Consider the following 13652-nt stretch of genomic DNA (forward strand, 5'->3'; position numbering starts at 1 on the left):
TTTCAGAAACCTGATGGAGGGATAGAGTCAGCTACACAGAGAAATCACGCCTGGTGTTTAAAAATTAGATCAAGTGCACCCAGCACCTACTCTCGGAGAGCTTCACTTTTAAATAAGAAGAAAACACCTTCAAAAGACACGAATCCCTATAGGGCTTCTCTTTCCAAAGCCTAAAAAGTTGCTCAGTGATCTTAAAAATTCAGGATCACCACAAAATCATCATAATCATCATTATCAGAATGCTGGAGACAGAGGGACAGAGAGAGGGAGAGCAGGGGACAAAATAACCCTAATAATAATAGGTTTTTTTTTTCCTTAGCATACACATACACACAAAAAGATGCGCTGGAAATATTTTCGTGGGGGCAAAAAAAAAAAAAAAAAAAAAAAAAGGCAAAAGCAAAAAAAAAAAAAAAAAAGAGGCTTATATATATTAAAAAAAAAAAAAAAAAAGTTGGGGCTGCCGCAGCCCCGTTTGTCAGAGCGGTGTCAGGGCGCCACAATACCTGCGATGGATGAGGCGGCGCGGCCAATCAGCGGCCGCGGCCGGCGGGGCCGGGGGCAGCGACGCGGGGAAGGGGGAGCCGGGCCCGGCCAATGCGCGCCCACGTCCGCCCGCACGGCGCTCCGCCCCCGGCTCCCATTCATCAAGGGGGGGGACGGTGTCGTCTTTTCAATTCATTTATCTGCAGGAATGATTGCCGCTATCAGTCTCGCGTTCACCGCCCGGCTGAGGAGGTGAAAGTTTCTCCCCAGGAAGATAAACCGCAAAAGACAATATTGTGCATGATTTGCGCCTTTTTTTTGCGGAGCGAAAAAAAAAAAAAAAGGCCCCCCGAAAAAAAAAAAATCGGGTGAGTGTGGGGAAGCTCGAAGAGGAGAGAGAAACAATCTCTCGTCCACTTTGCAACATTCCTATAGCCAAAAAAATCACTGAAGGAAGTTTCTTTTTTGTTTTGGTTTTTTTTTAATTTTTTTTTTTTTTTTTGCTGCCTGTGTTGAACTCTCGCCGTTATTGTTATTTGCAGCCAGTTTATTTTTGAGCTCACCCAACCCCCCTCTCCCCACTTAAACCTCCCTGAAAAGTCAAAGCAGAGAGACAGTGAATATTTTTGGGGCACGTTTTTATTATTATTATTATTTGCAACTGCGAAGATCTCTTCCCCCGTTCCGCACCAGCCTTTTTTTTTTTTTTTTTTCCATTTTTTTTCCTTCCCCCTGCGCTGATGCCGAAGGGGGTGTTTTTGATGTGGTTGCTTTGGTGGTGATCGTCGCTGACTTTCCAAAGAGGGTGTTTTCGCTGCCGCTGCTGCTGCTGCTGCTTCTCTCCGCGTTGTGTGTGTGCGCGCGTGCTTTTTTTTTGGTTGCTGCATCGACGCTGGGAAGATGCTTCTGGATGCTGGACCGCAGTATCCCGCCATAGGAGTCACTACCTTCGGATCCTCTCGCCACCACTCCACGGCCGATGTCACGGACAGAGAAGTGGGGCTGGGGATCAACCCCTTCGCCGACGGCATGGGCGCCTTCAAAATCAACCCCAGCACCCACGAGCTGGCCTCGGCCGGCCAGACCGCCTTCACCTCGCAGGCTCCCGGCTACGCGGCGGCGGCCCTGGGGCACCACCACCACCCGACCCATGTCAGCTCCTATTCCAGCGCCGCCTTCAACTCCACCCGGGACTTTCTGTTCCGCAACCGCGGCTTCGGGGAGGCGGCGGCCGCCAGCGCCCAGCACAGCCTCTTCGCCTCCGCTGCCGGCAGCTTCGCCGGACCCCACGGACACACAGATGCCGCGGGACATATACTTTTCCCGGGGCTGCACGAACAAGCCACCAGCCACGCTTCGCCTAACGTGGTGAACGGGCAGATGCGCCTGGGCTTCTCCGGAGACATGTACGGCAGACCCGACCAGTACGGCCAGGTCACCAGCCCGCGCTCCGAGCACTACGCCTCGACCCAGCTGCACGGCTACGGCCACATGAACATGAACATGGCAGCCCACCACGGGGCAGGGGCCTTCTTTCGTTACATGAGGCAGCCCATCAAACAGGAACTCATCTGTAAGTGGATTGAGCCCGAGCAATTGTCAAACCCCAAAAAGTCCTGCAACAAAACTTTCAGCACGATGCACGAGCTGGTGACTCATGTCACGGTGGAGCACGTTGGAGGACCCGAGCAGTCCAATCACATATGTTTCTGGGAAGAGTGTCCAAGAGAAGGGAAACCTTTCAAGGCCAAATATAAACTTGTAAATCACATCAGAGTCCACACAGGTGAAAAACCTTTCCCCTGCCCTTTCCCAGGCTGTGGCAAAGTGTTTGCCAGATCAGAGAATCTCAAAATACACAAAAGAACTCATACAGGTACGGTAACCTTCTCTGTCGCTTTTCTCTCTGCGAGTGGAAGCGCCGAGCGCCGGGGCCAGAGCGGGACGCGGGGCCGTGCCGGAGGGGTTGGGGGCCGGCTTGGCTGAGGCTCGCACGGGGAGGAGGGGGTTTGGTCCAGGAACCACTGCTTTTTTTCCGGGAGAGGCCGGCTCGGAGCTCCTCTGCAAAACGAGCTCGGTCACAGCCACAGCAGCAGCAGCAACAAAAAGAAAATGATCCCTGCCGAGGCAGAGGGGGAGGACGGCAGGGTTTGCTGCTGGGATTGTTAGGGCGGAGGGGGTGGGGTGGGGGATCGCAGCAACCTGTCCTGTTTAAATTTATAGGTTTTAATTAATTATTGTTCGGCAGTTTTGGCTGTGGCACGATGAGAAATTGTGCTAAATGTTGCAGGCAGCTCATTCGTCTCCTCTCTGCAATTCAGGGCTTGGTAAATATTTAATTCCGTTGAGCGATATTAAACAAACCGAGCCCGGCGCGTTACTGTGTTATTGTTGTGCGGAGGGGAGGCGCCGGTATTCCCGAGAACTTTTTCCTTCGTGGGAGGTGGGAACGGAGCAGCTTCTGGCCGGGAGAGCGATCTCCCCTCGCTCCAACCCCTGAACGCTGAAAGCCAGAGCCGCTTTCCCTAGCGCTTTTGCCGAGGGTTTGTGGAGCTGCCCTCTCGTTGATTTCCCAGACCGGATAATTTTCAATGTTATTTCAAGAAAATATGGGGGAGGGGGCTGGGGAGGTGGGGGAGGTGAAAGAGTAAAATATTACGAGAACGAGCTATAAAATCGGAAACCAGACGCTGAGGATCGTGTGTAATATCCCACCACGCCTGCTCTCTCGCTCGGAGCGTTGTGAAGAGGGAGAAGTGCCCGGGACTGGGGTTGAAAGGAAACTCGCTTCTCCAAGGGGAAAGGGGAAAAAAAAAAGTTATTTAGCTCCCCTGCTTTCCGAAACGGGCGCTTTGCAGGAGTCGGAGGTCCGGAAAGGATAGAGACTAGAAGCAAGGTTTTGGGATTTGAGCCGCGCTGAAGTTAGAAAGTTGCAAGTGTTTGAAATGGAGCCCTGAGCTCCGTCCGGCGGTGCGGTGACAATGAGCGATCCAGCCGGCCCTGCTTAATCAGATCCCTTTCCCCCCACCTCCCCCTTCCCTCTGCAATAGGTGAAAAACCATTTAAGTGTGAGTTCGAGGGCTGTGACAGGCGCTTTGCAAACAGCAGCGACCGCAAAAAGCACATGCATGTGCACACTTCCGACAAGCCCTATCTCTGCAAAATGTGCGACAAGTCCTACACGCACCCCAGCTCCCTCCGAAAGCACATGAAGGTAAATGGAGGGCGCCTGGCGTGCGGGCCTGCCCGGGCGGAGGGCGGCGGGGCCGGCGCGGCCGTGCCTGCGGCGGAGCGCGGCCCGGGGCCGGCCGGCGGCGGGGCCCCGGCTCCGGGCCCGCCGGGCCGCGCTCAGCCCCGGGCCCGGCCCCGCCGCGGGGCCTTCGGGCGGCGCGGTGCAGCCGGGGAGGGGCAGGGAGGCAGCCAGGACGCAGCCGGGGGGCGCAGTCCGGCCTCGCCCGGCGGGCAGGGGCCGGGGCTGGAGCCGGGGCCGCCGGGGAGCCCCGCTGGGGAGCCGAGCCCGGGGCCCGCCGCTGGCTCCCCTCGTCTGGCGCATCCCCGGGCGAAGGCCTCCGTCCGCCGCCGCTCTCTATCTCTGCCCGGGTTTTCTCTTGCAGGTCCATGAATCATCCTCGCAGGGGTCCCAGCCTTCTCCCGCCGCCAGCTCAGGCTACGAGTCCTCCACCCCTCCAACCATCGTGTCTCCATCCACAGAAAACCAGACTGCCAGCTCCTTATCCCCTTCCTCCTCCGCAGTCCATCACACGTCCAGCCACAGCACGCTTACATCAAATTTTAACGAATGGTACGTCTAAAACGCTAAAACAAAACAACAACAACAACAACAAAACACAAACCGAAACAAACAAAAAAAAAAAGCCCCAAGCGAGCAAATACATACCCTATTTAAAGACTCCAAAATAATGGACACTCTGAAATCAAAATTTAAATGATCAAACAAAACTAAAAGGCTGCCAGTAGACCCAGGACTGAGTAAAATGAAGACTTAATTTTTAAAAATATTTTTTCTTTTTTTCTGTCCTCCATTATCTCTCTCTCTCTCTTTTTAAATTTTTAATTGTTTTTTCTTTACTTTTTTTTTTTTTTCTCCTGACTGTTGTGCTCTGTTCCAAGGCTTGGTAGGCGAAGGGGTTAGTAGAATGCATAAGAAGACAAGGTTACCAGGGCAAATGCCAACTGTGTAGGGCTTCACTGGAAACCACTGATTAGAGATCGCCAACTGCATGTCTGCTCGGGCAGCGGCCTTCCCCCCCCATCCCCTCTTGTAAATACAGAATTATTAGCATCAAAAACAAAACAACAAAAAAAGTGTACTGTTTGATTTTGTAAATAGTTATATCGCAAGTTGAATAAGGGGATATGTGGATTTGTGGTCTTTGCATATATGTGGGGGGAGGGGCGGGCGGGCGGGAGCGGCGGCGGGGGGGCGGAGGTGGTGGGGGGGCAGAGGGAAGAGGTAGAAATTCAACTATTTGTACTGAATGGCAAGAATGTTCTAGTAAATGTGTATCAAAATGTGAATTACTTTGTATTATTACAGTCTAAACGTCGATCTAACAGAATATTATTGGTATTAATGTGCTTTTTTGTATAAAGTGCAACATTTCGTCCCAAAGTCCAGTCTAAGTAGTGCAGTAAAATGTTGTTACACGTCCTGTCAAGAAATTCGTATAGTGAAAGCCTGGATCTGCGTGTCAAACTGTTACATTTGTTTATGTAAAGTGATATTAAAAAAAAAAAAAGATATAAACTATATCTGTCCGTTGCTTTTGGCAAATACAAGAACATAATGTATATAAATCCTAATTTCCATATTTATCCGCATGTAAAGGTCCGGTTATACCTGTTACAAGATATTCAATATTTATGGCTAGAAGAATTGGTATGTAAAATTTAGTTTACAGAACTGTTTGGTAACATTTCGTACCTTATTAAAGATTCTTAAATCCCAAGAATTGTGGTAGGAATTCTTATTCACTAAGTCAACCTGCTACAACTCCTACTAGCTTTAGGATATTAGAATAAAACTGTCCCAGTTTTTCACTGCTTTCCATTATGTCATCACTAAAGCAGCGAAGGTGATATAAATGTGATAAATGAAAGGATCCCTGCTGGCATTACTATAGTGTGTAATTAGTATTTATATCAAAATTTATGAAACAAATTTTCGGCCGCAGTATAATTTAAATGACCTTTGCAGACATAGAATAACAACCATAAAAATAACAGAAATAGATTGCATATGCTACATAAATATTAATGTGGGGAATTGTTACATGAGAAGTGCTGCATTCCAGTCCAACACTGTCCATGAATCTGCATAGACTGGGTCCCTAAATTAAATTAATTCAGATAACATATATTAGGAGATTTAAAACAGAGGAGATTTCGGTTGCTATTTTAATTTAAGGCATTTATGACCATAACTAATTCTTAGGTAGTGGATTCATGACTTTCCTTGGGCCTTTTACTCCAAGAAGTACAGCACTGTTTCACGAAGGCCGTTGTTGTTGTTGTGTGTATTCTTATTTGGTTTTTTCTTTTTTTTTTCTTTGCTGATATTCCTTAAAACGTGATGTTAATTTAAATCAATTACTTCTTATGCTATGTTATTATTATTACTATAATTTTGCTAGTGTTAATAGCTTTCTAAAAAAATAAATGTAGGGCATAAGAATTATTTTATGTAATTTGATTATCTTTCTATCTCTTTTATTTATTTCTCATTTACTTAAGAAATTCGTTCCATTGGCTGGCGTTGATACAGTAAATTTGTAAATGAGAAGACAATATAAAAAATCTAAATTACTTGTGCTTAATGACTGTAGCAGAACGCCTTTTCTCTAAATCAGATTGTCTTCCTTGCAGTTTAGTTTGATAGATTTGCAAGCTGTACTGCTTCCACTAACTTAGCTACGGTTGTTGGAACTGTTGGGCTTTGTTCCTGGTTGTAGCTTGCATGATCGCCCCATTAAGCAGACAACATATCAACAGACAACACAAATCATGAGGTTGGCTAAAGCTGCGAGGGCTTGTGATATGTCATAGAGTGAATTGCACAAACTGACCTTCCAGTAGACCAAGATGACACTTTAACAGCTTCTTTAAAGAAATATTATGTGTACAGCGAGTCAATAGCCATATTAACCGCTCGGGGGGCGGGGGTGCGGGGGAAGCCGCTCTCCCCTCACATTCGTGCGGGCGCTCCGCAGCCCCGGCGGTAACCCGCCCAGAGCACAGCCCTGGCTCTCAGCAGCCCTCCTCGAGGATATTTCTTTGTCCGTAACATTTGGGGATCTCCCTCGGAGACTTTCCCCTGCTCGAGAGCATACGCCTCACACCCCACCCCTCCAAAAAAAAAAAAAAAAAAAAAAAAAAAAAAAAAAAAAAAAAAAAGAAAGTTTGTCTAGTTTGTCTTGCTCATCCGAAGCCCCACTCCTGCCAGTTCGGCATCGCCGCCTGCTCCCTGCAGCACCCGTGGGAAGGCTTTGCTTTAACTTTACTTTTTACAAAATGTTATTATTGTAAGGCTAATACCAGTTTTCAATGAAAAGAGCGCCACCTTGCAGGGTTTGGCGAGATAGGAAAAGTTGGAGCCCGGTGGGACCGGGGCAGAAAGTGTTGGGACTTGAGGAAATGTAGCCCACCGGGCAAAAGAACCGGAGGGAAAAGTGTTTCACGCGCCGAAAATGTTGCTTGTTGCGAATCTTTCAGGGTAACTGTCTCGGCGATTTTACCGGGCATGGTTTGTAAAAAATGTAACCTGGCTGTATCTAAGAAAAAAAAGAATCGTTGAGCTCGTCTGACCCACCCATGTGTAAAGTAAACCCGGAGAAACGTGGTGAGGGTGAGATATTTTAAAGATGCGTATTGCAACTTTCTTTGAACTTGTGTAAAGTCCCTAGTGGTCGGTTAACACAGATCTGTTACTTGTGTGTATTGGAACACTTGGCTAATGAGTATTCTTTTAAACTTTCAGTCTGAGGTTTGTTTGAGTGTCCTACAGCAGAAAGGATGATTCTAATGGTGTTGCTGCTGCTGTAGGTTTTTTATCTGGGGTGAGGGGGAACTGTGCGATGCTGGTTGATCTCCATCCCGTGTATGTTCTGAATTAGCGACGATCACTGGGGCTGGAATTGTTAATGCTGAATTCAAGTCCACGCCATGCTGGTGCTTGTGCTATTCGCTTGGCTCTGGAGAGAGGAGCAGTGCTTTGAAATCCCCGGCAGAGAGAGAGATGTTTTTTCAGGCAGAGAGGTTGTGAGGTTTCTTTCGGGGGTTTCTGCACTGTTTTAGTCCCTAAAGTCAACTTTCCTCTAGCAAGGCTCCCTTTGCGGATTTACTCACGAAGGCTTGCGAGGAGAAGCACCGACCCCAGCTCTCCAGCCTCAACGGGGGCCATCACTTTCTTTCCGATGTCTGGCTCTGGAGATGGTGTCGCGGTACTTTTCCTGCGTGGGAAAAGTAGATTTTTCAGCCCATGGCAGGCCGTGCCGACGGCCCCGCGCCGCTCCGCGCTGCCTGCTCCGGGGTAGACAAAACGCTTAGGTCCGATGTGTGCCGTCCACAGCCTCCCGCGCCCGCGGAGGCTCCCGCCGCCCGGGGGAGTGTTTGAAGATACCCAAAGCAGGACGGCAGTGCCGGCGGGGAGAGTGCAGGAGGCTGTTCGGCTGGGTGTGTGTGGAGGGCTGTGCGTGCTGGCCTCTCTGTGGTGGCAACCCCCGGCCGTGCTTGTGCCGTTTGCACGCAGAAAGTTAAATGCAAAACAATCATCAGGCGCTTCCACTTCCCCCGCGAAAGACTCGCCTTTCAGGTCGCTTTAATGGTTTGTGAGTGATCGCTTGAATTTATTAAAAGGCAAGTCCGGCATTCATAAGGAAAAGTTAGCTTCTTTAGTCCACACACAATGTTTGTAATGGGGACACCCGCTCCGCGCTGGCCTCGTCTGGTTATCGCCCTTCTTTTAGCCGTGAGGAAGCAGCAGTCCCTGGACTGATGCACGGAGCATCGACGCTTTTATTTACTGTTTTTCTGGCCACGATAGTAAACGGCTCTGACTCTGTAAGTTTTCCTGTGTCCAGAGCCCTCACTCTTCTCGCAGCAACTTTTAAAGGGAGGGAGCAGCGAGCCGGGCCGCGGACCGGGCAGGGGCGGCGGGCGCGCAGGAGCCCCGCTGCACGCCCGGGGCCGCAGGAGCCCCGGCGCGGCCGGCGCGGAGCCAGAGCCCCGCTGCTAAGCCCGCTTCCAGCAGGCAGGACAGGGAAGGAGATTCCCTCTGGAAAGGGTAGAGTGTGTCAAGCGACCTGACGCTAAAAGAACTCGTGTGGGTTTTGCCGCTGGAGCTCAGAGGGAGAGGAATTCGTGAGCGATACGCCCACGGAGGAGGCTGTGCAGGTACCAGGCACGCCGTGCATCACCATTACAAAGTTTCCATCTGCATTCGCACACGCACGCACCCCTTTCGCACCCGCAGCACGCCCGCGAAGCCGCCCACGGCTGTGGCCGCCCGTGGCTGGGACGCGCCCGCCGCCCCACGCACACGTGCGCGCCGGGCACCTCGAGATGAGGGCTCGATCCCCGCGGTCAGCGCCGCGCTCCCGCGGGAACCAACACATTTTCCTCCAAAGGTGCCTGGGATTCCCTGCCGAGCGGGGCTTTGCTGCCGGGGAGAGGCCGGGGAAGGCGGAGAGGCCCGGCCGGGGCCCAGCGCGGCCGCGCAGCCCGGCCTGCGGAGCGGCTCCGCGGCGCGGGGGTCCCGTGGCGGGCACGGACGTTGCCTGTGCTGTGGCTACAACCGCCGGGACACACGGCCACTGCCGCAGATGCACACAAGCTCACCGAAATCACCGCTCCAGTTGCTGATTGTAGTACAAATATGTCCGTATCTGTACATTACCTCTCTCTCTGTCTACATTTGTACGTAAAGAAAGAACGGTATTTCTAGAAAGACACACGTTCATGTGTTTACACGGAAGTATATTTTCGAAGGCTCACAGAAGCTCAATGCAAATGTACTGTACAACGGGTAGTATTTGTAATAAAATGGGTGTAATTTCCAAATTTACCCACAAAGATTAATAATTGAGATTCCTATTTTGAATGAGGGGCAGGTCTGATTTCCTGAACCTGCTGAACGTATGAAGATGAGTTCCATTTCACCGGAAATATACTGCTTTTTAAGGAGCATTGTTTATTAAAAATGGCCAAGGTTTTTGTTTTGTATAATTTTTTTTTTCCTTCTGCGATCGTCTATGGGTCAGATTTGGTTCATCTTCGATAACATGAAACACGATTCTGTGAAGCGAAGGGGCTATTTTTATCATGCAGCTGGAAGCTGTCATCAATTCGTAACATTTATTTCGGCTTTAGAACGATAGTATAAAATAGCATGAAGTTTCCAGATGACGCCCGTACTGCAGACAGGATTTTTCAAGTATAATAAATCAAATTAATTACCTTTTAGATATATATTATCATAGTACCTCTCTATGAAACTGCTATTAAAAAAATGCTCGATGTGCGCATCTGTGATTGTGCATGTGTTTACATCTGGGGACCCAAACACAGAATTAGCTGTCTGGGGTAGCTGCAGCGAGGGTGCAGGATAAATGGGGCACACTCAATCCCGAATCTTCACGTGCTGCTTGTCGAGAGCTGGGCACAGCTTTGCTTAGCAAAAATAAGAAATTTGTGTTTTGGCACGAGGCAGAACTGTAAGATCCTCTAGGACCTTTTTCACTTCCAAAAATCCCGTGAGGATATATGACAAAAGAGTGAAGAAAAGATAAGCCCGGGAAAATACCCCCACATCAGCAAGCTTCCCCCCGCCAGGCCATGTGTTTTGTGCTTGATGTTGCCTCTTTCGGGGGCCGGGGGGCAGCCGGAAGGTTCAGGACTGACCACCTGGGGACGGTTCCTGGAAGCCGCGGCTGTGCGTGGGGGCGGTGCGTGTCCGTGGGGTGTGTGTGTATTTGTGTGAGCGCTCTGTGTGTGAGTACCGTGTGTGTGAGTGCTCTGTGCGTGTCAGTGTGATGTGTGCGTTTGTGTGAGTACTCTGTGTGTAAGTGCCGTGTGTGTAAGTGCTCTGTGAGTGTGAGTGCCCTGTGCATGTCAGTGGGGTGTGTGTGTTTGTGTGAGTAGCCTGTGTCTGCTGTGTGTGTAAGTGCTCTGTGAGTGTGAGTGAGTGCCCCGTGCGTGTCAGTGGGGTGTGTCTGTATTTGTGTGAGCACTCTGTGTGTGTGAGTGATGTGGATGCGTGTGTGCATCTGCACGTGTGTGATGCGTGCGTGAGCGCTGTGTGAGCGTGTGAGTGCTCCGCACGAGTTCCGTGTGTGTGATGTGCGTCTGGCTGTGTCTGTACGTCTGTCTGTGTGTCTGTCTGTCTGTGTGTGTGTGTGTGTGTATGTGTGTGTGTGTGAGCACCCGCCGAGCGCCCCGGCGGCAGCCCCGGCGGCGCATGCGCGCCCGCGGCGCGGCTGCACGTGCTGTTGAATATTTATGACGCGGCTCCGCCGCCCGCGGAAGGCGCCCGCGCCCGCCCCGCGCCCGCGCGCGGCAGCGCCGCCGCCGCACGTGCTGCCCGCCCGCCCCGCGCCCGCCCCGCGCCCGCCCGGCCCGGCCCGGCCCGGCCCGGCCCGGCCCGGCCCGCCCGGGGCTGCCCCCGCCGCGCCGTGCCCGCGCCGCGCGGCGATGCGCCCGGGCAGCGCTTTCAGCCTCCCCCTGCACGCTGGGCGAACGCGACCTCCCTCCTTTAGCGGGCTCCTCAGCGACCCCCGGGCCCCTCCTCACGGCCGTTCTCAGCGCCGGCAGCCGCCGGCCGAGCGGCTTTTCGTGGGCTTATGTGTCAAAACGCGACGGGTACAGTCACCAGGAGAGAACCGTCTCTGGGGAAGGGAGAAAGGTTCTTGTAATGGATTCCTTTCTGTCTCGCTCCTCTTAAGAAAACCTCATCATACTGTATGGCCCATCATATTTTATTGCTGATATATCGACATCGCATGATAGATCCGAGGAAGAAATACAGGCTCTTGGCATTTATTCCTTTGTAGACTGTAGGTTTTTAATTTTTTATTTTATTTTTAACAAATAGTAGTAATTCCCAGTACTCATTGTTCAGCGGCACAAAGTGATTTTAAAGGCTTTTGTACGGTGGCAAAATAACATCCCATATTATCGGAAATGTGTTTTCTGTATCTTGGTAATGACGTGGATTTTTCTTTCCCCTGAGCCCGGTGGGGAGCGGGCAGGATGGAGGCAGGAGCCCTCGGAACCCGGGCGGGCTCCCGGGCGCACCTGGGCACTTGCCCCGGCCCGGGCACAGCCGCGTCCGCACGGCCCGGCCCAGCACCCACGAAGTTCCCAGAAAGGCCCTTCCCGGTGGAGCCAGGCTGACTGGAAATCGCCCAGCGACAATTCCCTCTCCGTAGCCTCTCTGTCCCTTTCCCCCCTCCGCCATAGCCCACCTCTCTCCATTGCCCCCTCTCCCCTCCTTGCCCGGCGCTGCAGATGAACGCGCGCCCGAAGGTGTGCGCGCCTGGGCTGGGTTGTGGAATCCTCTCCGGCCAACACCTGGAGTGCCTGTGTCCCCCTCCCCGCATGGCTGAGGTTCCCTGCACTCCCCAGCCGACTACAAGGGGCGACAATAAAGCCGATGTCCATCATGTCGCCTTTTCATTTCAGAAAGGGCAGATCCTGACCTCAGTTCCCCAAGTGGAAGCTTGTCTTGGGCACTCACTGTTGTCATCATTTGCTCCAACATTTAAACAGATGAGTATTCATACATATTTTCTCCCTGCTTTCCATCCAGGCTTTTATCTTTCTTCCATTTTCCCCCTTAGCCGAAGGGGAAGCTCCGGTAATTGCGGGGGAGCGGGAACGCCGTTCAGGCGGACAGTGGCACCCGGGCACACACCTGAGCCGCATGCCCACGCCTTCGCGTGGGAATCCGCTCCCATCATTTAGCTCCCAAGAAAACTGTTGATCTCTAAGTGTGAGCCTGAGCCTTTGCATTTAGTGCTCACGGCTGCTTCGTTTCCTCCCTCCCCCCAGCCCTTTCCCCTCCAGCTTCGTCCCTCTGTTGTGCTTCCAGAGATAACCAGGTCCCCCCGGTGGGCTGGGGCAGCCGCGGGGCGCGGGCGTCTGCGCCAGGACGGGACCGCGCAGCGCTCGCTGCGGGGGCAGAGGAGGGGGACGTGCCCTCGCTTCTCAGCCAACTGGACAAGAATGGGTTCTATTATTATTGTTGTTGGTCCTTTTTCTGTTAGTAATATTATTGTTATTGGTATTGTTGTTATAACTATTATATTAATTTAAAAACTATCCCTTTGCAACTTGCAAAGCGACTGTAAATGTACCTTAAACCTGCTTTTTTTCCCTAGCCAATGGTGTCAGGGGCCGGCTAGCCTGTCCCTCCGGAGCATTAACCCTTGTCGCTAGCTGGAGTGAGTGAGAAGCTGAGGTTTGGCCCTGAGGAGCCGTGTGTGTAGATCTGGCACAGCTTTGCTCCCTTAACTCCTGGATCTTTGTTTTGGTGGCGACCAGGGAGAGCAGGGAGCGCTGTGCTCGCATTTCCCTCTGGCTTTTACACACGCACACACACACACACACACACACACACACACACACACAAATCCCCCTTTCCAACTTTCTGCTTTTTGCGCTTCCCTTCCAGTTTTTTCACTTCTCAGACCTACTGGCAGCATTTGCCGAGATCTAGATCCCCGTCGTGGTAAGTGATGCTTTTCTCCATTGCAAAACTTGCTCAGCTTTCGCCTAGCTGTCCCAGGGATGGGTGTAGAAAGTTGTATTTGTTTGGAGCAGAATTGCCCAACCCCAGTGGTTTCACGTCAAGCAGCACAGAGTAAAACTATTGTCGTGTATTAACTCTGAATGGGAGCAAACAGACCAAATAATCACTGCTGGCTCTGACAGTAGCACGGCACTAATGTAATTCTTTTTAAGTTTGCAAAGCAACTTTTTTTTTCTTTTTCTTTTTTTTTTTTTTTGGTTGTTGTGGGGAAAACGAGCCTGTGTTTTCGGTCGGAACTTATATATTTACATTACACACCAGATCATAACAAACTATACAAAGAATGCAGCTGCCATATGTGCTTTGTGAACATACAATTATGATTGGGGGGCTCAAGCAT

General features: G+C 51.3%; 1 protein-coding gene and 1 long non-coding RNA gene across 4 annotated transcripts in view; both read left to right on the forward strand.

Annotated features, from left to right (window-relative positions):
• Positions 1-667: 667 nt before the first annotated feature.
• LOC110473924 (Zic family zinc finger 1) lies at positions 668-5459 on the forward strand. Its single transcript, XM_021536905.3, has 3 exons — positions 668-2362; positions 3537-3700; positions 4101-5459. Exons 1-3 carry the CDS (start codon positions 1387-1389, stop codon positions 4296-4298), a joined length of 1338 nt encoding a protein of 445 aa, XP_021392580.1. The 5' UTR covers positions 668-1386; the 3' UTR covers positions 4299-5459.
• A 5733-nt stretch (positions 5460-11192) lies between these two features.
• LOC110473922 (uncharacterized) overlaps positions 11193-13652 on the forward strand; it is a 193478-nt gene continuing 191018 nt past the window's right edge. For all 3 annotated transcript variants that reach the window (XR_014957215.1, XR_014957218.1, XR_014957216.1), the window contains exon 1: positions 11193-13231. This is a non-coding gene — a long non-coding RNA (uncharacterized LOC110473922). The remainder of the gene's footprint in view (positions 13232-13652) is intronic.

The sequence above is a fragment of the Lonchura striata genome, chromosome 9 (genome assembly GCF_050655825.1).
Source record: "Lonchura striata isolate lonStrDom1 chromosome 9, ASM5065582v1, whole genome shotgun sequence".
Taxonomy (NCBI): domain Eukaryota; kingdom Metazoa; phylum Chordata; class Aves; order Passeriformes; family Estrildidae; genus Lonchura; species Lonchura striata.

What these genes read in the sequence shown, in the direction of transcription:
- LOC110473924 (XM_021536905.3), top strand. Translation starts at nt 1,387, where the DNA reads ATGCTTCTGGATGCTGGACCGCAGTATCCCGCCATAGGAGTCACTACC. An exon ending in ACACAAAAGAACTCATACAG is followed by an intron (nt 2,363 to 3,536) that starts GTACGGTAACCT and finishes CCTCTGCAATAG; the next exon opens with GTGAAAAACCATTTAAGTGT. An exon ending in CCCTCCGAAAGCACATGAAG is followed by an intron (nt 3,701 to 4,100) that starts GTAAATGGAGGG and finishes TTTCTCTTGCAG; the next exon opens with GTCCATGAATCATCCTCGCA.